Source organism: Diadema setosum, chromosome 5, assembly GCF_964275005.1.
Source record: "Diadema setosum chromosome 5, eeDiaSeto1, whole genome shotgun sequence".
NCBI lineage: Eukaryota > Metazoa > Echinodermata > Echinoidea > Diadematoida > Diadematidae > Diadema > Diadema setosum.
In genome coordinates, this window is record NC_092689.1 from 36,303,714 (window position 1) to 36,329,926 (window position 26,213).

Genomic DNA, 26,213 nt, shown 5'->3' on the forward strand with positions numbered 1-26,213 from the left:
TACTGCAGTTCCGGTTGAGTGTAAACAACGATGTAACTCTTAATGGATGGCTGCACGAAGCGGCTTATGTCGCATGCTTCAAATTCCTGCGACATGACGAACATGAATATGGGACGATGAATATTATTCCTGAGGGCTATTTTAGGTGCAAGAATGTCAGATAAGCCATGTGAATGGTGGCACTGTCTCCTCATGGGGACAGCTTGAGTTTTATCCTGGAAAAATAGAACTGAACACAGATTATAAAACAGTATCACTACGTGATATCTTCTACTTTGAAAAGATGGTGTATCATTGGGCCAAGTAACTATCAGAAATACACTTACAAATGTAGCATGATACTATAAAGAATATAAAGGAAGAATGAAGAACCTTTACTGTATCAAACTGTGGTTATGTCCATGTAAAGTGTGTTGATGGAAAAACTAAAATAAGAAACATCCAAAATATGCCAAATTAGACATAACTTGATCCTTAGATGCTCTTCTGTGAAATGAACAGCACTGAATCAAAATCAACCTTTTATAGCTGCATCATGTCAGTCCCATATAGGCAAATTTATGTGGGCACCAGTAATTCACCAGCAGGCTTATCACACGCTGTCGAGGGTTCCTAGTTTTTATACTGTATGAATTCATTTCTATATAACGTTTCTGACCAACGTGTATAAATTCAGTTTTCTGGTATCTGCACAAATACAAACAAAAGATAGAATTCAGACAGGAAAGCATTCTTTACATCTTGTCAAAGCAAGCACCTCTCTCAATGTGAAATGCAATTGAAAGTGTACAATGTACAATGTACAATGTACAATATACATGCAAGTTGGTTTACTGAACAATTAGCTTATAGTGTAGAACAGACAAATTATGTACGCATGATGTTCCCACTGATGAAATATCATACGGTTTCCTCCCCGCCCCCCTTAAGTGCTTGAAAAAATACCTTCAATTGTTGGTGCTTAGAAACAAAAGTCTACAACATTGTGATTTCTGACTGAAAGCATTGTGTATTCTGTATATCATTATGATAATCATAAACCACACGGACTACTTGGACACTCAGAATACCATACTCGGCTAATAAAGAAAATACCCTCAAGCGTACAACTACATGTAATACATACATGATTTGACCGCTGGTGGCTCAGTGTTCTCATAGCGAATGCCGAAGTCAACAATTTTTTTATACAAATCATGAAGGAACGCATTCACGCGAGTCAGCATGCTATGTCATATTAATCCACAGTAAGACATGTTGCTGCGTTTCCCATTGCATGCAGTGACCATCTGCAGACTCAACAAAATAAATCCCGACACTGAAAGTGGCAATGAATTAGTAAGAATTCTAGCATGGATGGTGGTAAACGTACGCATATTCCCACGAAAACAATTTATATCAATGCGTTGCTACATACGTATGTATTTGCCAGCTTTGCCCCCCTGCCCAAATGCTGTCGATAATTGTCAACATAGCTGCAGTATTAACCAATCAAGATCCCTTACTATAAAGTCCCCTTAATGAGGTTGCTCTGTCTCATAACAGCAACAGATAAAAAGACACAAAAATCCATACATGCAAATTACCGCCATGACATCACCCACACAGGTACAATGTACTACATCAGACGTGGCTGCATTTTATTCATATACTGTACTTGTACAATGTGAAACCACAACTATACTAGCTGTCTACAAATTTGTGATGGCCATCAACCAGATTATACAACAACAACAACAACAACAAAAAGAAAAAACTTAAAAGCATACAACATGACAGAACGAAATTTATTCGACCGCCGTCACGTATTACAGCTCTCCAAATGGTTTCTAAACCCTTAATATAGTATCTGTGCAGCGGGCAGAGGGCAGTTGACTAATCATTATCCTGATTTGGGTATAGATTTCATTGATTGGTATTGCTACGGACAGACCATTGGAGATAGAAAGTACTTCACAATGCGCATGCCAACTTTCTGCCTGTCCCTACGTAATACATGTACGTGCCGGGGACATGGGCAGTTCTCCGCACAGCCTGCCACGTCATTTGCGCCTGGTGTTAATCAATTTTTCCTAATAGGGGCTTGCTATCAGTGGCTTCATTTATTAGTACCTGGCCTTTCTGATCTCGCCGTAATAAGATTAAAGATAACTGGACGCTCGCTCACAGGCCAGGCCGAGGGTTAAAAAAGGAAACATTACTAGAAATTGGGAGGGAGAGGGGAAGGAATGTTTAAAATGCTCGCTTAAGCAGGAAGGAGAGAGAGAGAGAGTGAGAGGGGAGGGGGATAGAAGGAGTTAGAGAAAAAAAAAAATAGGCCAGAGCCTAAACTTTGATATGAAGTATTACTCACAGCATCTGGTCGAGAAACTCCGCCAATTGAGAAACAGCATTTCTACACAAACTTACACACAAACACACACACAAGCACAAACACACACTTACACTTACACATACACACACACACACACACATATCTCCGTCATCACCAAAACAACATCATTTCTTGCTGACTCAATTTTGAAATTAAAATCTCTCTCCCTCTATCTTTCTCATTCTATATCTCCTATCCAAAGGCTTTGCTCTCCCCTGCATGATAGCTCAGTCTATATATCAATATCTACATTAGACAGCAATGCAATGTGTACGCCATGTATTTACAGAGTCTAATTTTTTGCAAATTGGGACTTTTCGACAATTTCGCGAGTGTTTAAATTCATGATTGTGGAGTACAGTAATGAGCAGCAAAATGTACATGTGCACAACGCATTTATGGCAGGATCAGAGAGTTAATATTTTTGCATGTTGTCAAATTTGCAAATAGCACCCGACTTGCAAAATTTGCAAAAATAAAAAATGCACAAAACTTGTAATATGTCATATATACAGCCTCAGCATACATACATTGTATGTATCTCTCTCCCTCTCTCTCTTTCTCTAGCTCTCTCTCTCTCTCTCTCTCATCTGCTCTAGCCATTTAATCTCATAATCTCTCTATCTTGGATCCAAAATGCCAGGGAGCTACAGATAAACATGTCCAGTTGCCATGGCAACAAAAATTTGCTGTCTTACAATACATGGGAAATTTGAGGAAAGTCGTGCACCTAGGCTACAATGACATTCCACATTTTACTGTCCATGCCTCCACACATCATTACAACACAACAAAAACCCATTGAGAGTGTGTCATCTCTGGGTTCGTATGGCCATCCTAACTTTTGATTTGGGCAATCCATTCTCGTCTTCTGTTCCTGGTTTTGTTTTTCGACAAACACTTCCCTAATGGGCGATCACATACTGTATGAAAGCGTGTTGTTAAATTTGCGGTCCATCAGTGATTAATGCGAAATTCGCAAAAAAAATAATAGCTAATATAGAGTACATACACATACATTTTTTTTTTTCACCTTGATCTACATGTAGTTATTGATTTCATTCTCAAATCATATAGAAATAAACAATCCATGCTGGATACAAAATAAAATATACAAACACACACCACATACAAACACACACATACACACACACACACACACACACATACAAACACACATGACTGTGCGCCACTGGATACAAGCTCCACACTTCAAGTGGAGGTGTACACAACACGCACTATTGAGCATTAGTTTCTAAAGTGTCTCCAGTCTCCGGTCCGTTAGCACTCTTATTTCTCTCCCTTTATCTATCTATCTATCTATCTATCTATCTATCTATCTATCTATCTTTATATCTATCTATCTATCTATCCATCTATCCATTTTTGTATTCTATCTAAAAAACACAGTACCTTGCTCTATTGCTCACTCTTTTTCTCTCTGTTATATCACCATCTGTTTGAACTTCTTCCTCTTGTTGGTAACAAACAATCCCATCTTCTGCAGGAATCGGGCTCCGGGGCAACATCACTGTCACACCTACCGTTCTTAATCTGCCACCGAGATGACATATCTGGGACGTGTCCACTGATACTCTTTTCACGTACTTAGAGTATCTCCTACAGCGACTGCAAATTATCTAGTTGAACATTCAGGGATGCCAACTTTGTAAACAGCATTGTACATTGTAGCAGTCAGAGGGCTAAAAAGGGTATATATTCAGTGAAAATACAGTATTTTGACCTTTCCCGCAACAGTCAAATGTGCAGTCATGAAATTTTTGAAAAACAGTTTACCATGAAACGGGCAGTACTTTTGCCAAAAAGATACTGCACAAAAAGAAAAGAAAAAAAGTAACAGTTGGCATCTCTGCACAATGTAGGTTGGGAATCATATGACTGCTAATGCCAGAAATAGATGTACCAGTATAGAAAAAGAATTAAAGCATGATTATGTCTTTTATATCATACACAGTGTATCTGTGTGTCCATAAGTACATGCTTTACAAGGGTTTATCTGGCACTTACTCCTGTTTGTCTGTCCTGTTTTGTTTTTGTGTGTGCACATGTGATAGGAGGATAGATTTCACTGCAAAACTCTCTAAACACTGTTTAGTGGAATATTAAAGGGTACCACCACACAAAGACTTTGTGTTTGCTATATTAAGACTGATATACCTTAAACATATCACAACTATTTTCATCTAAAACATGCTTACTGACACCACAAAGGACAAGATTTGTGCAATCTTTTACTAGGTTGGCACTCTGAACCAATGCATCACTCGACACAATCGATGTAACAAAGAACGATTCTATATATTGCTGGCCCCTGCGTGCACCCAGTTGCAACCAAGGATGCCTGACATATAGAGCTCTAGTCTATACCTACTGTATGTGCATACATGTGACCAATGTTCTAATGCCATTGAAACAGTGGACCCACAAATTTAGAACCAATATCAAAGCATTGCACATCTATGCATACTACTAAAATAACATACATAGTGTACAGAAGAAAAGAGTTATGACCATGAAAAATATGCTCAGTAATTTTCACAAATGCCATTTATCAATCACTGCTCGCTTTTCTCTTGGCAGAAGTCATAGCCATGCTGTAGAAATTTCATTGACATGTGTTTTGAAAGTAAAAAATGTAAACAAAAGTCCTCCTCAGCCCAGAAAGCCCTCTTAATACTGGGCTCAATGTCCATCTGGTTAGAAAGAGCAGAAATAGAAAGAGGTTGAGACAATACCCAGTTTATCTTACTTCATATCCTTTGATAAAGAAACTGGAAGTAAACTTTGAATAATAGCATCACATTACAAGAGGCAAATTAGCGTAGCCGGAGAAGAGATACTTACACGTAAATTGATTTACTCTCTGCCCCCCCCCCCCCCATACACACACACACAAAAGAAAAGAAATCTAAATACCCATCTGACAACCATTTGATAAACTGCTGCTATATGAGCAACTCTTGCTACAATGACAAGTGTCATGGCTATGACAAGAATTCTGCTGTGATACTCATTAGCTGTTGCTGAAAAAAAAAAGAAGTTGCAATTCTAACAAGATTTAGTAAGTGTCCTTACATCATCTATTAAGAAATAGGACCCATGTTCTCATGATAACAAAGAAAATAAACAAAAAACAACCAAGATGTTTATGACATAACCCTATTTCAGGAAGGGCAGGAGAAGAATCTGTTTCATGTATTTCAAAAAGTTGGAAAAGGGAAAAAGCTGGATCATTTCAGTCCAAAGCTGACCAGGATGCCACGGGGAAGGTTCAGCGCTATAGATCGGACATGATGCTACTAAAGAACAGGGAGTGCCGTAGTGGTATAGCAGAAAGGGAAAATGTACTAAAAAGTTATGTATGTATGGAGAATTGATCATGAATGTGACTTAGATGATCTGTAACAGAGGTATTCAAGAGATCATTTGGGGGTCGAAGAACATAATGATATGATGGTGCTATGATGGCATCATAAAAGCTTGTCCAGTGTTGCCGCAAAACACCTATAGCAAATTTGGATTAGCGCAAGTGATTATAAATCTGCATTATACATGTTCAAAAGCCCCAGTCACTGATAGTGATACTCTCACTTTAAATATGCATTTACAGAAACAAACAGATGCTTGAGGCATGTTTTCCTCCATGAAAATCAAACACCTATCAATATCCTAGAAGCCTTCTCATAAGACTCTGTACTGGTTTAGAAAGCGAAGGTATTGTGGCATGCATATTACCCACCACATTTCTACCACAAAGCGGGAACATGCCCATCCTCATTTGCATGACTCTCTCCACATTACAGCTTTCCCCTCTTGTTTATTTCACGATCCATCCTCCTTGAAACTAATCGTTTTCGGATGTTGACGTCGCCATGGCGACGGACATACGAGTCAATTATCAGACGCGACACAGCAATTTGCACTGGAGCTCCGGGTTTTCATCACTGGCCTCCGGATATGAAAAGTTCCTTGGAAGAGTTGATGTTGAATGCAGAGGGCTGAATGTGAACAAAGTTTTGTGTATAATGCTGCCATAATACAACACCCTCCCATGTGAGGCTACATTAATGCACATGCAGTTGGTATACTTAGGTGTAGGAGGACAGAAAATAGTATTTTCCTATCTCTCCCAAACTATCAACATAAAAAAGTGACATTTGGACTTTGCACTCAATGAAGAATAACAAAATGTCTAATGAGGTATTGCATCTCTTTTGTTTGTGGGGATGGGGGTGGGGGTGGGAGGTTACACAGTCTACAATATGCTATTCAGTGGTACATGTATCATATTGATACTTCCACCCCAGTATCACATCATTCTGTCACTTAATGTCTGATCTCTAATGCCAATAATAATGCCAGGTATTTCTGCACCAGAACATGTACACACTATTCAGTCACTAAGGTGAATGAACAGACCTATCATTCCACATCTGAACACATGCAGAGCATTCAGGGTACTAGTGTACACACAGGAGAAACAGCAAATGACATAGACCCATCTGAAAGGGGTTATGGTGGTTGCAGAGAGCAATGTCACACTCCATCTGATTAAAAAAGAAAAAAAAATTCTCTCAGTCCTGGTCACCAACGGTCAATAAGTACTGGACAGACTGGATGCAGACAGTGACCATGCGAGCTATCCTGCAATTAGTAGCCCTCTCCTCTACCCCCTCCCAACCACCCCCCCCCCCCCCCCCCGCCCCTGTGACAGCCAGCCATATGAATGTGGCATGCTCCCATCTCATTGATTTGGCAGCTGTCAGTATAAGCTCTAGAGGGGGCATTGGCCCCGTCCAAATCACACCAGAAATATAATCCACATAGACACAGAAGTCACAACCAAGAACACAAACTTTCTGGTTGTCTGATTTCACCGTCTCCAAGGGGGTTTCTACACAACATGTTGTATGCACGCATACACAAATCTCATTTACCGGTCAATTCATATTTCATTCATCAAAGCAAAGGTTCTTGCCAGATTTGTCCGGGCAATCAATGGCGAACATTCACAGTAGATGGGTTTTTGCTCATCACTGCCTGAGGCAATGAAGTAGTATACTGCTCAGTATATAAGTTGGAGGTCAATGAACTTTACAGGTGGCATTGCTCGACTGGAAGCCCATCTATCACAACCCTACGACTGTCATCTTCAGAGGCAGCATTTCACGAAACTTGTCAGTCACCAATGACAGCTGTTTTACAATGTAAGTGACTGAAATCCTTGCATACGATTGGCTGAGAGCAAATTTGTCAATGAAAAATCAGTGAAAATCACTGATAAAACACTAGATGAAATGCCTCCCAGCGGGCCATCAACATCCAAATGTCGTGCGTTACACTTTACAACAGAGCAATCCTCAGGCTTGACTAAGAATGACAAATAATCCTTCTTTACGCATTGCAGGTATACCCTGCCTTTTGCCTATGATGTAAAACTAAAAATAAAAAATAAAAAAAAAGAGTCTTATTATCATGCATGGTTGCAAGACGACAATGAGCCCGGTATTACGGCACATCTCTTCAACTTGAATACTGTATATGCCGAATATTTCGTGAGGTTTTTATTTTCGCGAGTCAGGTGCTATTCGCGAAATTAAAGACATGCGAAAATATTGACTCTACTGATCCCGATGTGAATGTGACGTACGCATGTACACTTCTCCGTTCAGTACAGGACTCCACGATCGCAAATTCAACCACTCGCGAAATCATCGGGAATTCCCGATTCGCAGAAATTTAGACTCGCGAAATATATGGCGTATACAGTAAGATACATTTTGATAAATATGTTACTTTACCAAGCTCTGACAAATATTATGGTGTCTAAAGTCTCTGATGCGGAGCATTACACAAACACGTGCGCGCACACACACACATACACACACACAGTATTTTTTTTCTACTTGCACCAGTGGACACTTCAGCAAAGGTTCCCACACTTGTTAAGAGGGCAAGAACCCATAAACGAATTTCACCAGTGTGTAAGCGTGTTTTAGTTGCCCCGGGCTATAAAGGGGCAAGTAGGTTTGCAGCGGAGCATGATGCTCCACACATCTGCGGTCACCACCTTTAACGCCGTGAAATGAGAGCGGAGATGGCTTATCGAGTTGACCCCCGGCCAAGTCTTCTTGTTTTCACGCCGTGACGAGGAAGTCGAAATTCTTAGTCACTGTCAAAATCGAGGCGTCTGGAAAATCGCGGAGAGGAGATTGCCCACTTCCATCCCGATTTCCACCTGCCAATGCCTTTATAGTGGTGTATATGTATGATGTATAATGCATGCATCTGTGTAGTACAGTTGCCTAGCAACTGGTGAGGGTTTGCAGGCGATACAAATTGGCCAGGGCTCAACTATCTAGAGTAAGACAAAGGGAAAAAAATCACTGCACACCACAAATTTGAAATTCTCTCTCCTTCTTTCCCCTCCCCATGTACAATATGATTAATATGCATTTACATACACGTGTATACTCATGTGATACATAAAAACACATCATTTTGCACATAAGCATAATTATTTTTATGGTGTGCAAAGAGTGTTTTGGACATGTAGGTGCACAGTACTTGTACCTTGCAAAGTTGAAATATTTGTCACTGAAAAAAAAAAAATGTATACAGTACAATGTATCTAAAGTTCCTGTACACTGCTAAAAATACTATGAGGAAACTGGGTCACATTGTTAGGAAACCTCAGTCATGAATGAATATAATAATTTTGTTTCTGTCATATCTGGTCATTGATTGATTGATATGTCTTTAAAAAATAAAATCTGATTTGAAAAGTAGCAGGATTAAGAAAAAAATTAATATCAGCAACAAAATTAATCTTACCCAAACATATATTTACTTTCTGATAAAAATTCAAAGTTAATCATTGATGATTTCATTCAAGGTTTACAGCTTCTTTGTGTTGCTAAGTTTGAAAACATATATACTGTTTATATATAGTGACTACTTCAGAAAAACTACAACAAATGATTTGTCCTAACTCTACCAAAAGCTCATATATGCGTGTAACTTCACATAGATTTCTCAATATTTGCTTAAAAGCAAGATTTGACCACTCATTCAATTGAATCCAACAATTACATACTGTGAATGATACAATATGGAATATGTGGATATTACCATTAGAGACAGCCTGCAGAGATATTTTATTTATACATCTTTTCTCTTTTTCTTTTTCTTTTTTGAACTCAGGTACATGTAGCTTGTGCAATAGTCTTGGAGAGTGTGTGTTTAATGGGTTGCCAGCCCCTCTTTGGGAAAACTGGAATGGTCCAGAAAACCAGGCACAACCAGGCACAGCAAGGCAAATGAGTCTATTGTGGTTGGGTTGCTGTTGTTATTGTCTTCTACTTTTCTCTCACTCTCTTTCTGTTAACCAGTACAGGAGCTAGCAAGTATGTGACCAAGGGAGGGAAGGATGCAAGTATTTAATGGGTTAAAAAAAAAACAAGAAGAATACAAAGAAAACTGTAAGGAAGACGGAACAGTGAAAGTGGGAATTTACTACCGTCATGGTACTGCTGATCAGTTTCGTTCTGAGCTCATGCACAGTTTTGGCTCTCTTTCCACCAGAATGTGGAAAAATTTCCCTTTATACTCAGAGGAAAGTCTTCAGGAAGACATTAGCATACAATGCACATTCCGACAAAAACCCTCCTCGAGGGGTTTTGAACAGATAGACATTGATATCCTCCAGTAATGATATCTCTCTTGCATGCCACAATTTAGCTTAAATTCAGCAGCCTTCCAAGTAAGTGTTTTGTTCAAGTCAAACCCTCATTCAGCTCATTGACTCTTGACAACAAGCAAGCAACCTATCTGGAATGTCAAGCCTAGCACAGACAGCTCGGTTCTGTTACAAGCTTCCCCCAAAAGAGAGACTACAGTAACCCAAATGTTTATCATCAAAACTCACGTGCAGCACTCAAAAACTCATCTGCGACCACTTTTAACATCAGGTTCTTATGGAGTACACAAAATAAAATACTTCAAATCTATCAATACGCTCTTGTTAAAAAAATAATTTTAAAAAATCAATGGCAAGGGAAGCATGAAACATGTTACCCACACACACCTTGCACTCCATGCGCAATAACTACTTCGCGCTGGGCGACGGTCCACAAGTCTGCCATAGCCTTTCGTGCGAGAACTGCCGACAGAATTAGTTTGGGCATGTGAACAGGGCCTGCCCATTGATACCGAGCCCACCTCTTCTCATGTCAGGAATGCAAGGGTAATTTGTTGAGAGTGTCAGTAGGACAACTCCTGTTGACATTCCTCCTGGGAGTCTGTTTGGCATACCACAGTGGCCAGTGATGCTCTAGCCCCTCATCTGGTGGCTTGCCCACCATAGCCCCACATACAGCAAGCTGCGCGGGCATGGGTTATGAAGACCTAAAGTGTGTGCCATGGGTCAAGGACCGTGGTGTGTGTGTGTGTGGGGGGGGGGTCTTGTTGTTCTTTAATCTCTCAGCAAATTACTAAACAAATTCCAAACTGACATCCTCCATGAAGCAAATATATAGTGTATACAACCACATGAGCAAAAGATTTGTCTGAGGTAAACTGCTAGTGGATGGCAAGCCACGCATTCCGCACCACTGTAAACACATAGTCACCTTGTATTTTAATATCTAATGAAGATATGGCTACTACACTGTCCTTACAAATGTCCACTCTGTGACAAATGAAGAATGCTTGCTTCCTGTTACTTTCATCACTGCACATTTCAAAGGCATGCATTCCAGGACCACCACTTACAGAGAGCTACATTATACATATTAGTCGTATGAGACATACAGCATTGTATGTATGTGAGTACTGGTACACAAAAACACCAAGCTAAAGCCTTCGCCATTCCAACAGTGACTACATGACTGTATGCTTCATGCAACAAGCAATCCACATGATCTGTATCATAAATACCTCTATCGGTACATTCCCCCCCCCCCCCCCCCCGACAAATAACGCTTTGCAAATGGATGCATGGTGTACCTAATGCATGTAGTCTGTGTCCCAGACCTACAGTCATATCTGCCTGAATCGAGTCAGTGATCAAAATTATCCAATCAACGTATTCATATCTTTTCTTAGTTTTGTTTTGTTTTGTTTTTCAAGTAATACCAGGAGAAGAATTCACTATTTCACAGTTCAATATCATTTTCATTTACACAACACTCCATGAAGATCTATATGTACAGTTGAACATCCTTCTAGCTAAACATCATTTGCATCTATCTGACATTAATTTGTACAAAATGTAGAAGTACACTTGCATTGTACATGTTACAGCCTAAAATTCTTTCAAATGATGGTATTTGTCAGATATTTGACAAGTCCACTAGGATTTTGCTTTGGGCCATAAATTCTGAATTATTACATTTAAACAATTCCCTTTGTTCAATAATCACATTCAAAGAGCTTTAAATGAGCAGATTCATGAGATATTTACCCTCCCAACCTGTTTATCTATCAGAAAAGAAGTCTCACCAATCCTTTGATATGCTGATAAAACTGATCATCTACATGTACATTACTTTTTCATTGAAACTGGGGAGATTCAAAGAAGAATATTGGACAATATATATGATTTATAAAAAAAAACAAAAACAAACCAAAAAAAAAACTACAAATTCCTCGGATCAATCATTCTACCATGGCCACATGTTAATACACTGTATATCGGCACTCTCCTACTAATACGACACAAGCTATGTCGAAAAGAAGTCTCTTGTGTGAGCATTACCATCGGGTGGGTCGAAGTGGTTGAGAAACAATGGCGGAACCATGCACCTCTCAGTGTCAGTATGAAACCCGAAACCTGAATATCCATGATCAGTTGGGTAGGCCAAAAGCAGACGCATTGTAAATCCATAAATATCCATCATAACATGTAGGATCCTATTATACTTTCAGTGCCTTAAGTCACCTTGAGTGCAATTGTATCAAGAATGTGACAATACTCCTGTGCTTACCAGGTAAATATTGCACACATCCTCTTTCTTTTTATGACATGCATATCTTATGGGCATTGACATGCTACACCCCGTTTCATAACATTATAAACGTACAACTTGCATAGCAGTTTCAGCTGTCCTACAGTTACATTGCATGTGCACATTACAACTTGTTCTTCTTCTTCTTCTTCTTCTTTTTTTTTTTGGGGGGGGGGGGGAGAATAAAACTATATCACCATAGACATCAAATCGCATTCAATAATAGTTTACAATCAAACAGTACACTTTCCAAAGAAAGGCCTACAGCTGTATATACATGTATCCACTGTGTTAAGGATGCTTTAAAAGTATGAGTTACGTACAAGTGTGTACCAACTATAATGCTTGCCAACAATACCTATTTTTGTGGTGTTTGTGAAATTCAGAGGAGATAGAATTGTGTACTTTGTCCTCTAGCCCACTGGACTCTGCCTCAGACTGGTAGCCAACCTGTACTCACAGAAATGTTCTAATATTGTTAATGTTTAAGCACTCCTTTGCGAGTCCTCTCTGGATATCTATTAAAGTTGTCAAGATGGTTGCTGTGAGAGGTTCTATGTATTTGTTTCTTTTCAGTTTGATTTTTTTCTTCCCCCAGCATCATCGTGAAGTATAGATCTTTCAAATATGATGCTGGCAGAACATAACTTCTTGACTTTGACAATGACTTCAGATTTCCATTCAGAGCTAATGTAGAATTAGAATGCATCAAACTCCTGCATAAATGACCATTGACTATTTTTTTTTTTTTTGGTGTGTTGGGATTTGTTTTTTTGTGTGTGTGTGTAAGTTTTCAAAAATTTCATGCAGTAATTCCTATAGAGCAACTACAATGTCCGTTCTGAGGGGGCTTGATGTGACCTTCTTGCTGTTTTGTTACAGGACTGGTGTGCCTGATGTCATCTAATTGGTGCTCGCACCATCCTGGCATGATTTGAAAGTCTGCTCTCCCTTGCCCTCAAATCATCCGATTCATTAGATATTTCCCTCCTCTCACTCAACCTCCATCCTTCATCTTTTACCATCTCCCCTCCCCCTCCCCCTTCCCCCCCCCCCCCCCCATTCCCATTCCCACCCCTTGCATTTATAACTAGAAATGTCGCTATGGGGACTGATGCCTCCGCCATAATGCATGATTCTCCCAATAGGTGTATGGTACAATGTCTTCACAATGTGTTATGACAGTTTCACAAAACTGACAAAATATTGATATGACAGGTTTGTCAGAAATATCTTGAATGTTCACTTTCCTTGAACTAGGTTTGCTATACTATTGTCTAAGAGTGCAGGTACCTGTATTTGGGGAATTGAGAACTTTTACTTGACTTCTGACCTACCCTTTTTAAGTTATGCATTGAGTAATTTTCAAGGTATGAAGAAAGAGTGTAATTACAGTATAGAATACAATGTATATATATATATATATATTTGCATTTAAACCTGACCTTTGACCCTTAACCTTTGACCTTTGACCTTCCGGCTGGAAATTTCTCAGAGAATCTCCATTAGGGAATACATGTATATATCAAGTTTTAGTTTTAAAAATAATAATGTAAGCATTGCATATAATATACTAGTATATGAGGGAAATAGTAAAATTTTGAGGAGTTGACCTTGACCTTTGACCCCCTGACTAGTGACCCAAGACCCCTACATTCCCTAGAAAATCCCTGCCAGTCAGTACATGTGTATGTACCAAGTTCCATGAAGATACATTGAACCATTTGCAAGAAAAGTGAAATTGTAACATATTCACCTAACCTTTGACCTTTTGACCTTTGACCTTATGACATGAAACTCTCTCTGGAGAATCTTTTATGCAGTAGTACATGTCTACAATAAGTTCAAGATAATACCTTCGGGCACTGCATGGATATGGGGAAATAGCAACGTTTCTAGCATTTGACCTTGACCTTGACCTTATGACCTTTGACCTCTTGCCAATGTCACTAAAATCTACTCAACTAATTGCCCCATCATACATCATCCTTGGACCAAGTTTGGTGAAAGCTGCTTCATCCAGTTTAGAGTTATCACGTAAACAGATAAATTTTATAATTTGACCTTGATCTTTGACCTTTGACCTCTGTCCAATTTCACTCAAAACCTAATCAAGTAATTGTCCTATCATACATCATCCTCAGACAAATTTTGGTGAAATTTGTTGAATCCAGTCTTGAGTTATCGCGTAAACAGATACAATTTAATGATTTGACCTTGACCTTTGACCTTTGACCTTTGGCCGATTTCACCCAAAATCTAATCAATTAATTGCCCCATCATACTTTATACTTGGACCAAGTTTGGTAAAATTCCAGTCAATATTACTCAAGTTATCGCGTAAACGATTGCGGACGGTCGTACGTACAGACGTACGGACGTACGGACGTACGGACGGACGGACAACCCGAAAACATAATGCCTCCGGCACCACTTCGTGGCGGAGGCATAAAAAGGGTGCAAAGGTTCCGGAATGACCCCTGGCTCCAGTCTGCAGCTACAGCGTACAGCATAGCACTGTGGGCTGCAAGCTATTTTAATATTGAAGTGGCATACATAAATAAGCTAAGTACTTTGGACTGAAGGCGGTAGAAAATTAGATTATTCATTTTTGTCTCTACCTCAGCTTGTGCATCACATGTCAGTATCCAGGGCATACAAATAAACAAATTTGAATAAAATTTTCATTGGAGGTACATCTATTACTTGGATAAATTTCAAGTTCAGAAGCATAATATTTGCGTACAAAATATGAATAGTCCTTTCAATAGCATTTGGGAAGTTGTTTTTCCCTCATTTATGTGTTTTCTGTTTCTGTTCTTTTTTCCATACTTCTGTGGGGTGGGCCAAGTCAGACGGGGGGGTACAAAGAGTGGTGTCCTCGAATGTCACGCTTCCATTCGGATTCATTACACAGCCAGCTTCGTACCTGAACAGAAACCGTTCAAACAAGCTTGAAGTACAGCACAGGAGATTTAACGTACATACATTTACACTCTTAGTGTACATACCTGACAAGAGCTAAATCGAATCTAAACATCATCTCCTCTCCAATCCCTTTGCCATGCATTTTAAAATTGCAGCACTGCAGCACACATCAAGTCTACATGTTCCTACGGTGATGTTCAGAGTACTTTCACATGCTTAACCTTGTATTACTGTGTGTGTGTGCATCGGCAAATAAACCGGGTGGGGGGGGGGGGGATTGATCCAGAAATCTAATTGCATGCTAACACGTCTACATGTGGAATGCATTCCATTTGGATGAAAATGAGAGTCGATCTATACATGGACTTAACCCTCAGTCTACCATCACCTGCAAATGCTGCTGAATAAACAATGGGGGAGTTCATCTTTTCTGCAACAGGCGGGCGGGTGGAAGGTTTCGGCAATCGTTTCATTAACTCGGGACTTGGCGGCAGGCAAGCGCGCACGCACAACACACACTTTACTCTGCACAGCTGATTGCACCCAAAGTCATCAGCTCGTGCGACACGGAGGCTTGGTTGATAATCTTGCCAATTTGGGCAGAACTGCCGTGTGGCATATTGAGCGTCGGCACAGGGCTTGGCTGCACACACAATGAGAATGCTATGAGCCATCGTAAAGCTGCGTGGGCCATTTTTGCACATGCATCATCGCCTCTCCAAGAACATGCTTTATGGCATAGAAAGTCCTGAGAATGTTCCTTCCTGCAGAATTCTTATTAAAGGATTTACCCCAACCCCTTAAAAAATGAATACATAAAGATACAAATTGATTTAAAAAAAAAAATGGCTACCCTACATTCCCATGTAAAACTGTCTGATGTATGATGCAGTACTTGGATTTTGACATGTCTCACATAATCCATGATTATTTTTATCCTGAAGTTCTTGGGCTGCAACATGCACATATCAAAATTACATAGGGACAAACTGTCTAGGAGCCTACCTGTATCATTCTGTAGCCTTCACCACAACCACCATAAAATAGATTTTTCACACATACATATATGTATAAGTATTGACTCTGCATGTAATGTATATAATAAACACAGTATACTCTACATTGTGTATAACAAATTCAAATATCTATTTTAACACTGCTACTAGTGCTAGACATAATAGACATACAGTAAAGACTGTTCTGTAATTTTGCAACAAGACTCACTAGAGCAGTATACTAAACTTCAAAGAGCACTACCATGTTTAGTTCCAAAATTTGTATGTCACCCAAGATGACCTTACACATTGGGAACGACTTGCCTTGTAAGTTTTACAATGTATGCTTTGTGCAGGTATACGTATAATGTACAATGTAAAATGTATACCATGCGTGTGTTAGAATGAAAAGACATCCTATGATTGTCTCACTAGACATACCGGGATAATACAGGCCCATTTTGAACGCATTGTACATTGTCGGATCTGCCAACATTCCCACATCTAAATCAGGGAGATTCCACACAGCAATCGGGGAGATATCTGTGTGTTACATGCATTCAATGGGCGAAAATAATTCCCAAATCAGGGAGATTTTAAAATTCTCTTATTCAGACATGAAGAGATTTTGACATTTTCAGGGAGACTCCTGCAGAATCAGGGAGACTTGGCAGCTCTGCATTGTAAGCATGGAGACTCCATCTGCCTTGCTAAGGACGTTAGCGCAGACTTCCAGATCCAATTGAGGCCAGCTGATATTGATCTTGCCCGTGACGTCCTGTCCGAGTTGTCAATCCGGGCCGTTCCATTTTATCCACAGTTTATTCAAACCAAGATCGGAATTCACTATATACACCACTTGCATGACCTTACACCGTACACTCACTGTAGGACAGCTCACAGCTATTATTGACTCTGTAAACATTGGTCTGTTACAAGCATATATCTCTCTCACTCACTGTAGTAGTACTACTTCACACTACAGCATATATACACCACGTTTACTCTGTACGAGTGTTTTCTTCCGGTAACACGCTTGTTGTGAATGGACTATTCTGTGTGCTAATTCTATCGCTGACAAAAAATGGGGCAAAAAATGCCACAGTTATCACAGCCTGTAGATCGGTTGTATATGAGTGGCATTAGGCGAAGACACATAGGCCTACTCAGTAACACACAAAATAGCAGGCCACTTAAACGGCACAATCCTACTAAAGATGTGCTCTGTTAATCAAGCTATTTGTAGGTATGACATAAAGCGTGACATCCCATTCATGTTGATATTATGCTTCAAATTTTCTTACAAATATACATTGTGTGTACATGATTTTATGTCAACACATGTACACATAGAATGTACATACTGGCAATAAACATATAATGAGATCCCAAACTTTTGAATCATGGCAGTACTGTACTACATGTATCTGAGTACAAATCCCTCCCCACCCCCTCCCCCTAAAAAGTGGATTTGGGGTTGCATGTTTCAGCAAAATCTGATGCATTACCAACAAAACGAAGTCTAAAAAATCAAACTCTGTAAACCATGGAAAGTTAATTAGACATGCATGTGTACACCACAACCTTGATATCAGAAACAGTTTTAAGTAAAACAATATTCTACTTTGACAGAATTATCAAGCAGATTATAACCTTCAGAGCTTTTTGAATGTTGATGCATGTGATATTGTTAGTGTGCACAAAATAGTATAATAAGTGTACAAAAATACCGTAAAAGTGGAAATTTTCGCGGTGTGGAAATTTTCGCGCAACCAGAAACTAGCGCGAAAATAAAATAAAAAGCATGATGTCTTGATTCCGCGGAATTAAAAACACGCAAACTTTTCTTACCCAGTCAAGCGTGAAAAATTACTCGCGCGAAAATATCCACTTTTACAGTAGGTGTATACAGTAAGTTTGTGTGCATGTGCATGTTTATGTGGGTACATGTAAGTGGATGTCAAAATCTTACTTGCATTTAATTTTCTTTGTAACTTAAAGTGTAATAAGATAATTTTGCAATTCTTGAGTTGTTTTTTTTTTTTTACTTTTTTTTGTGGGGGGGGGGAGGGAGGCATATGCTGTACATGGCATTTATATCATCATCTACGAAGTTGAATATAAACTGTACATGAGTTGTACCAAGAAATTGTGACACCTCATACAAATACCGCATAACAGGTATGTTTTCACAGGGTTTGAAGTTTTCCATGTGTACCACAACCAAACACTATTCCTCTGATATGCTCGTTGCTCATACACAAATGTACTTTCCATAAAGTTTTTGTTGCAATGTGTATTGTTCCTTTGAGTTGTACAATATCCATGGTTTTTGAGAATGTAAGAAAAAATATTCAATATCAAGTCTGTATATCACACACGCACACTTGATTATGAAAAATATCTCACCAAGATCCTTTGATTATCACATTCCCAATATTTTTTTTTCTCTCCCTCAAAGGCTATCTACGTGCAGCAACACTCAATGTTTAGCACTTCTCTACAGAGAAAAAAAAAAGCCATATAATTCTATTACTAGCATCAAAACTGTGCATCATGTCAAACTTGTGCATTACAGCAACAAATGGAGCTTTCAAGAAGCCATAAATTTCTTATATATGCCATAAATCCCTGTGCAAAAACATAATTTCATATCACGCATCCAACCTTTGGCACCAATTAAAGTGCATTTACATGCATAAAATGTATCTAAGACCAAAGCTGGGCTCAGTCACAAAACACAAACCTTTTGTGTATGGACTATTAAACTGATGATACTGCTCACATCACTCTGCACACAGAATGTACGGTGAAAATATCATGACAATGAACTGTGTGGGTGCGTGACACTAGTGTCGGTTTCGCTTTAAGTTTACGTCCTTCCCTGGCACAATAGATCATAGCCTTCATATTTCACTTTTAATGCCTTCAGAAAGAGCAACCTACATGTAGTATCCTCACAGTACAGGCCTATATACATTGTACCTGACCTCTGTTTGATGCATTGAGTAATTCTGTGAAGATCTAATCGTCACATCCTTCTGCTTTAACTGACATTGATATGCAGGCTCTGTGAATGTGCGGTCATGCTTTAAATCCAAGTTCGCAAATTAGTGGCAGGAGAGAATTTCTGATCAGGTTAGGTACATTTGTGTGATTAGGTGGGACTACACTTGCAGAGACCAACTATCATGTTCTGTACACGAAGTCACTGTAATTCTCGCATGCATGTGTATAACGTACATGTGTACATCCACTTGAGCCTCTATGAACACGCTCCACTTTTTTCCTTATATGATGCAGTGAATAATCTCACAATATAAGTATTTTCATTCAGTACAGGTATATAAAGCACTTCTGCATACATGTAACTCCCACACACCATAATGTCAGAATAACATCACAGCAAAGATGCTTTAATAGCAGATATTGATATCACTTCAGATGTCATTGTTGATGTAAAATGTCGATATAGATGATATTAATGCTGATCAATGTCAATATTGATATTGAGACTGATGTTGATATCAATGCAGATGTCAATGATGCTGATGTTGATGTCAATTTTGATATCAATGTTGATGTGGATATCAATGTTGATGCTGATATCAATGCTGATTTCAATGATAATGATGGCGATGTTGACGATCATGTTGATGTTGATGGTTACAATGCTGATGCTCTTGATGGATGATGTTGACAGTGATGGCGATATAGATGAGTGATACATTGAAATTGACGTCGATTTGAGCACAGTCACACATACACTACACACTGATGGCATGACCTGGCAATGTTTTGAATGGATGGCAGCAGACATTTTTGAAAATACTACCATTTACCATTTATTGGTATAATGTTACATCATGGCATACAGGGGAATAGATCCCTTATGAATTCAAAGTCTGTAGTTGTTTTTTATTTCTCTTGACAATGCCACGAACTATTAAACTGGTCTATTTTTAAATTCTATTCCACGCTTGTTTTTTGATGCATTTATTTATCCTTTTTTTTCACTCTAGATGTGACCAATTTTGTATCTTGTTGTAGGTCACACAACCTTTAAACAAGTGTGGTCAAAATTCTGGGTTACCTTGGATAATCTTGAGTTAAATGTAAGAATGCATGTATGAAATATGAATAACAAACACATCGGAAAAGTGGTTCACTGTGAGAGAAAGAGAGAGAGAGAGACAGGAGGAGAAGGAGGAAGAGGAGGAGGAGTTAGGTAGTCACTGCATATTAGGCCATGGAATGGTGGGCACAGTGTACTCGTACTTACTCATCTCAGAACGGGGTTGAGGCGTAATAGAGCGTATTCCTTCATTACGCGCACTTTGGAACAATCGGAACGACTCCCACGTCGGGCGAGGCAAGCAGTTCCAAGTTTGGCAAGCATGAAAATTTCACCATTCAACGGCACGTACCATGCATCAACGAGAGCGCTGCCACAGACCTGAGGGTGGAGAGAGAGAGAAATGTATGTTACATCTGTGGCACATGATACAGTACACCAATACATACAGTTATCGTATCAAAGGTACATTTATCTAAAAACTTTCTGCCGAGGCAGAATCAAGACACTGAGTGTGTTTGAGGCATTTATGGGCAATAGATAAACGCAACCGTATTTTCAAATACATTCAGAAACACTGATTCGAAAAGCCATTCAAAGGGCCTTTTGAAACGTGTTCGCCTTTCTGCGAGTAAATAAACGCAATGCCATTTTGAAACATGTTTATATCTCCACGCTGCCAAGGTCAACTTCCAGTATAAATGCCATCACTTACAAAAAGCTGACCTCCACTTCCTAAGCAGAACAGCACAAAGCAGCTCGCAGTGACAACACTTGAATCATGATTGTAAGAGGTTAGATGATGCGGCACCCCGAGAATCGCGTTTCAAAACCCATTCGTAAATGCCGTTTGTAATGCATTTTGAAACGTGATTCTCTCTTTCGACTTACATAAAACACAGCCAAACTTCCCAACATCTTTTCTCTCAACTGTGTAAGCACTACAGGCTTGTCTTGACTAAACTTGTAACTTTACTTAATTCATTTGCAAGTGCTTGCACAGTCATAAAGAAACATCATTTTTTATTGGAAAAAAAAAACACACACGCACAAACAAACAAACAAACATGTTGATAACTTCTTACTCTGCGAGCACTGTACAATGGGGATATCTACATTGTGCATGTTTGTGTACATTTTTGTGTACATCTGTACTTGCTTTGCATTGTATTGCCGATGCAAGTCCTAGATTAAACAAGTAGACATCCTCCTTGCAAGTCCTCCAAAGGTCATGAAAATTTCATCTTGAGATTCTCAAAGCAGACACAGAAGTGGTAAACTTCATGTAAACAGTACTGTACAGTATGCACTGCATGTAGGAATGCAAAGAATTTCTCACATTTCACCCAATTTCCTACAACAACTGAAGACATTCTCTGCTTCCAGTCACACTTCACATCTAACAAAGATTTTTAGTTTCAGACATTTTTTTAAAACAATAAACTGAATGCTTCATCTTGTTATATCATGCAACAATGAGCTCATTTCACATAAAAATGACAAATATTACAACAAATATGATTAATTTTCAATTACACAATAAATTCCAGTGGTCATTTAACTCTAAACATTACAGTAATGATGTACTACATGTACACCTAATAGATTTGTATAACCATCGTTTGAGGAATGCCAATTTGACATTTTCTTCATAATGATTGTGAGAAAAAAAAATTGAATAAAATATATACTGGTGTCCTGCATCTTTTCTTCCTGGTCAGTTTTTGGTAGTAGATTCTTTTACAGGGGCTATAAAAGGGGAACATTTCTTCTTCTTTTTTTTTTTTTTTTTTAATGATTCTTGCCCACATTCCCACTTCTGAGAATGCAACACCTTCTGCAGACACTAGCGATACCATTAAAAAAAAAAAAAGAAGAAGAAAGAAAAATCCAAGGCAAGCACCTGGCACACTTACAAAACGCTATTAGACTAAATGAAAACAGCAAAGGTCTGACGTCAGATGCCTTTTGGCAGCCCTCTGGCAAAGCACAGGCAACAAACACAGAAAACATCTCCACCATAATGAATTCCCAGGCAAGGTAAATTCTCTCCTACGTACCTCCCAAGATCCCTAGCCCCAGCTCCAGCATCCTCTCATGGAATATTGAGGTGGATTTGTGTGTTGGTCTGTATACTACACATGTGCAGTTATCCTGAAAATATTTCAAACTGGTTATTTCAATACCTTGTCTTAACAGTGCTCGCCTCATGACAGTTTGTGAAACCCACAGGCATACATTTGTATGAATACTGAATACATGTAGGTAGTATTTTTCACAAATTTTGCAAGTCAACTGACTTTGATTTGCAAAATGAACAACACTAAAACTGCTGCCTCCCGTAACACAAAGTATCACGTCTTAAGGTGGGAAGCAGCTTTAGAACTTTCGTCCTGAATAGGGAAAATCCCCATTCCTAAATCCGTTACTGATGTCCTTGATAAAAAATTCAGCCTTACCATTAAATACCAAGTTCCAATTCAAAAAGTTGTATGAACACAAAATATTTGAAATACAATCAGCAACTATATGACTGTACAATATTGCAGAAATTGTGATTTTTTTTTTCTGTTCCCATTTCGACACAGATATACATGGCATTTCATGTTTCATATCAATAGATTTGGAAACAAATATTGATAAAACTATAAAAATATGATTTCATAATGCAGTATAAACTATGGGTATGAAAAGCTACACTACGTGTACACTATGCATTCTTGCAATGGATAACTTCACTTTCTTCGTAGATTTCTGCTGCTCAAAATTTTGATCATCCTTTAAATACTGTAAAGGTTTCATTACATACAACACCATCATTATAGTATCTTCTCGTCAAATGCAATATTACAATATGACTGTCTTCTGTGGTTAAATCATGTTGAAGTGAATGACAAGTTAATCCAAATGTGAATAACTATATTCATAATTCTTAGACATCACACTCACCTCTTCTACTACAAACATCTGTTTTATGTTTCATGCATCAATGTAGGTAAATTCTCACAAATCACAAAGGTCATGTGAACATCATATTATTCTTTCACTTCCCCATGCACCCTTTTAGAAATATCTGAATATTAAACTAAATAGGGGGTACTGTATGTGCTATGCAAGGAAGCCTGTGTGGCATCAATATACCACAAGAGATTAGCACTATGTTCCACCCTATTAAAGCTTTTCCTGTACCTACAGTCTGTATGCACTTTTAACACAAAGCTCACTTCACTGTTTTGAGCAACCCTCTAGCATGTATCCTTTCTACAAAGTCAAGCTTTACTCATTGACTGCAGCAGTAAACCAAAATATCCAATTGTGTTTCAATTGGGCAGACTGTAGAGTGATACTGGGATTACGTAAATTGGGAGACACACTTCCACACATTACATCTCACACACATGGATGAATGGTACAATGATTTTAGAGAGTAGGCAAGCAGCATCTCGTAGAGGGTTATGGTGTAAATCCCCCCCCCCCCCCCACACACACACTTCTCCCGAACTTTATCATGATAAAAGCTAAACAAAAATGTACTGTATGATACAGCAATATCACAGTCCCATTCGATAGCCAATGTGATGCTTTTGCTGGGGGGGTTGACGTCTTCCCAATGCACTTCCAAACGGTTTTGAGGACGTCTGCCCTGATAGGCCACTAAAGCAAGCTAAACATGCATGTCAATCAGCAGGAGGGAAAAAAAAAAACAGTTGAGGTTAATGGTCATTGTCTGGCCGGCAGAAGAAGCCCTCCCCTTACTTATATGTACTCATCATTACCACCCTCATCATCACTACCATCAATGGGGGTCACATACACAGTGTACATGTATGACATGAAGAAGTGCATGAGGAGATGATGGTACATTACTCTAATGGACATGACAATGTACAATAACACACAGTGCCCACATGTACATGTAATCCAATCAGACAAATGTTGCAAAGTCAATACACCATTCCTGGCAGTAAACTCATCCTATTGTATTTAGAATGTATTACGGTATGTGTTTTGTGCATAACTAACCTTCATATGTATGGTAGCATATATTGGAAACAATGCCATCACTTGTGTACACTGTACAATTGTACTGTATGTGCTTGCAATGTACTCTTGCATGACTTGCAACATGCTCTGTCAAAATGAACATTTCAAAAACATATCAATTTTAAGGAACATTTGCCCCATAGACTTCTAAAATGTGACAAACCAAAATCATACTTATATAATAAAGACAGAAGATAGCTCAAAATATCAGGATGCAAAACGAAAACAAAAAAAATGGACAAATGATAGAAAAGCTACGACTGATAAACTCTCAGATTATCATCATTATCACCATCATAACTATACAGTGTACTTCCATTTTGAATCATCATCACTGATTTTGCAACTGCCGTTATCACAATTTCACCATCATCACTGAAGATATGATTTCAATTGTCCCAGCATCATCACATATATAAAGAGATTGATCACAAAACAGGATACAGTTTGTAAGTGCTGTTTCTAAACATTTGAATACACTGTAAGTCCATCATCAGATAAGCAAAGTAAAACCCGTCCAATGATACATGTACATTGCACATGTGTGCATCACTTTCTACATAACAAGAAACATTCTTCAAATTTATGAAGTTCTTCCGTCGAGATGTTTTCATTGCAACTGATTGACAAATTGCCCTACATCGACGTAAATAAGCACTGAATTGATCAGTGTTTTAGTAGTAGCCATGATAAAAAATCATGGGCGTACATACTCGAGCAGGATTCGATCAGGAGGTCGTGGGTTCGAATCCTGCTCGAGTATGTACGCCCATGATTTTTTTTATCATGGCTACTACTAAAACACTGATCAATTCAGTGCTTATTTACGTCGATGTAGGGCAATTTGTCAATCAGTTGCAATGAAAACATCTCGACGGAAGAACTTCATAAATTTGAACAACAAAGCAGTACCCGCTGCATGCTATAAGGATTAGAACCAACACTTGCTGTCGGGCGAAAGCTCGGTGGTCTAGTGGAGATGACGCCTGTTCGGTGATCAGGAGGTCGTGGGTTCGAATCCTGCTCGAGTATGTACGCCCATGATTTTTTATCATGGCTACTACTAAAACACTGATCAATTCAGTGCTTATTTACGTCGATGTAGGGCAATTTGTCAATCAGTTGCAATAAGAAACATTCTTGCAGTTATGATTTAAGAAAAAAAAAATGTTTTCTTTATTATTTTCATTCTTTTTATCAGCAGCTTTAATACCGCAATATCTCAAATTAACAAGAACGGAGATGGCAACTCGTTTTGCAATGAAATACTACACACAATGCCCTTGCCTGCCTGTCAACATGTGGGTGTCACAGTATCTATGTAGCCACTAAATGTGGTCTTTCCCTTTCACACTTTGGGGCTGTGCTTTTCGAGCATTTTTCGGAGGCTGTTTACTCGTGCTTAAGATGAATATGTGACTCCTGGGCATGAGAAGTGATCATGATTCATGTACTTAGTAAAAAAAAAAAAAAAAAAAACCACAGACCCTTCTGTTGCCATCTCATTCTTCTTAACTCCTTCTCCTTTGCCATTGCCACTTCTAATTCTAGGCACGGGGATTTGACATATACCACAGCATTGAAATCACACTATCATTATTCATCTTTAAGAAAAACAGATCAGCACTGCACTTCCTCTTTTGCTTTTGTTGTTGTTCTTTTTTTTAAATGCCTTGAAGGAGAACATGTACAGTTCTAATCTAAACACTACTGGACAGCAATATACAGCACTGAACATGCAGATTACATGTAGTGCATTTACTCTTGTG

At 38.8% G+C, this 26,213-nt stretch overlaps 1 protein-coding gene across 1 annotated transcript in view; it reads right to left on the minus strand.

Moving 5' to 3' along the window:
- Positions 1-26,213, minus strand: part of LOC140229339 (USP6 N-terminal-like protein) — a 117,661-nt gene that overhangs the window by 78,814 nt on the left and 12,634 nt on the right. Inside the window, exon 2 of the mRNA XM_072309622.1 lies at positions 20,608-20,781. Within this exon, the coding sequence (XP_072165723.1) occupies positions 20,608-20,611 (4 nt within the window). The 5' untranslated portion in view covers positions 20,612-20,781. The remainder of the gene's footprint in view (positions 1-20,607; positions 20,782-26,213) is intronic.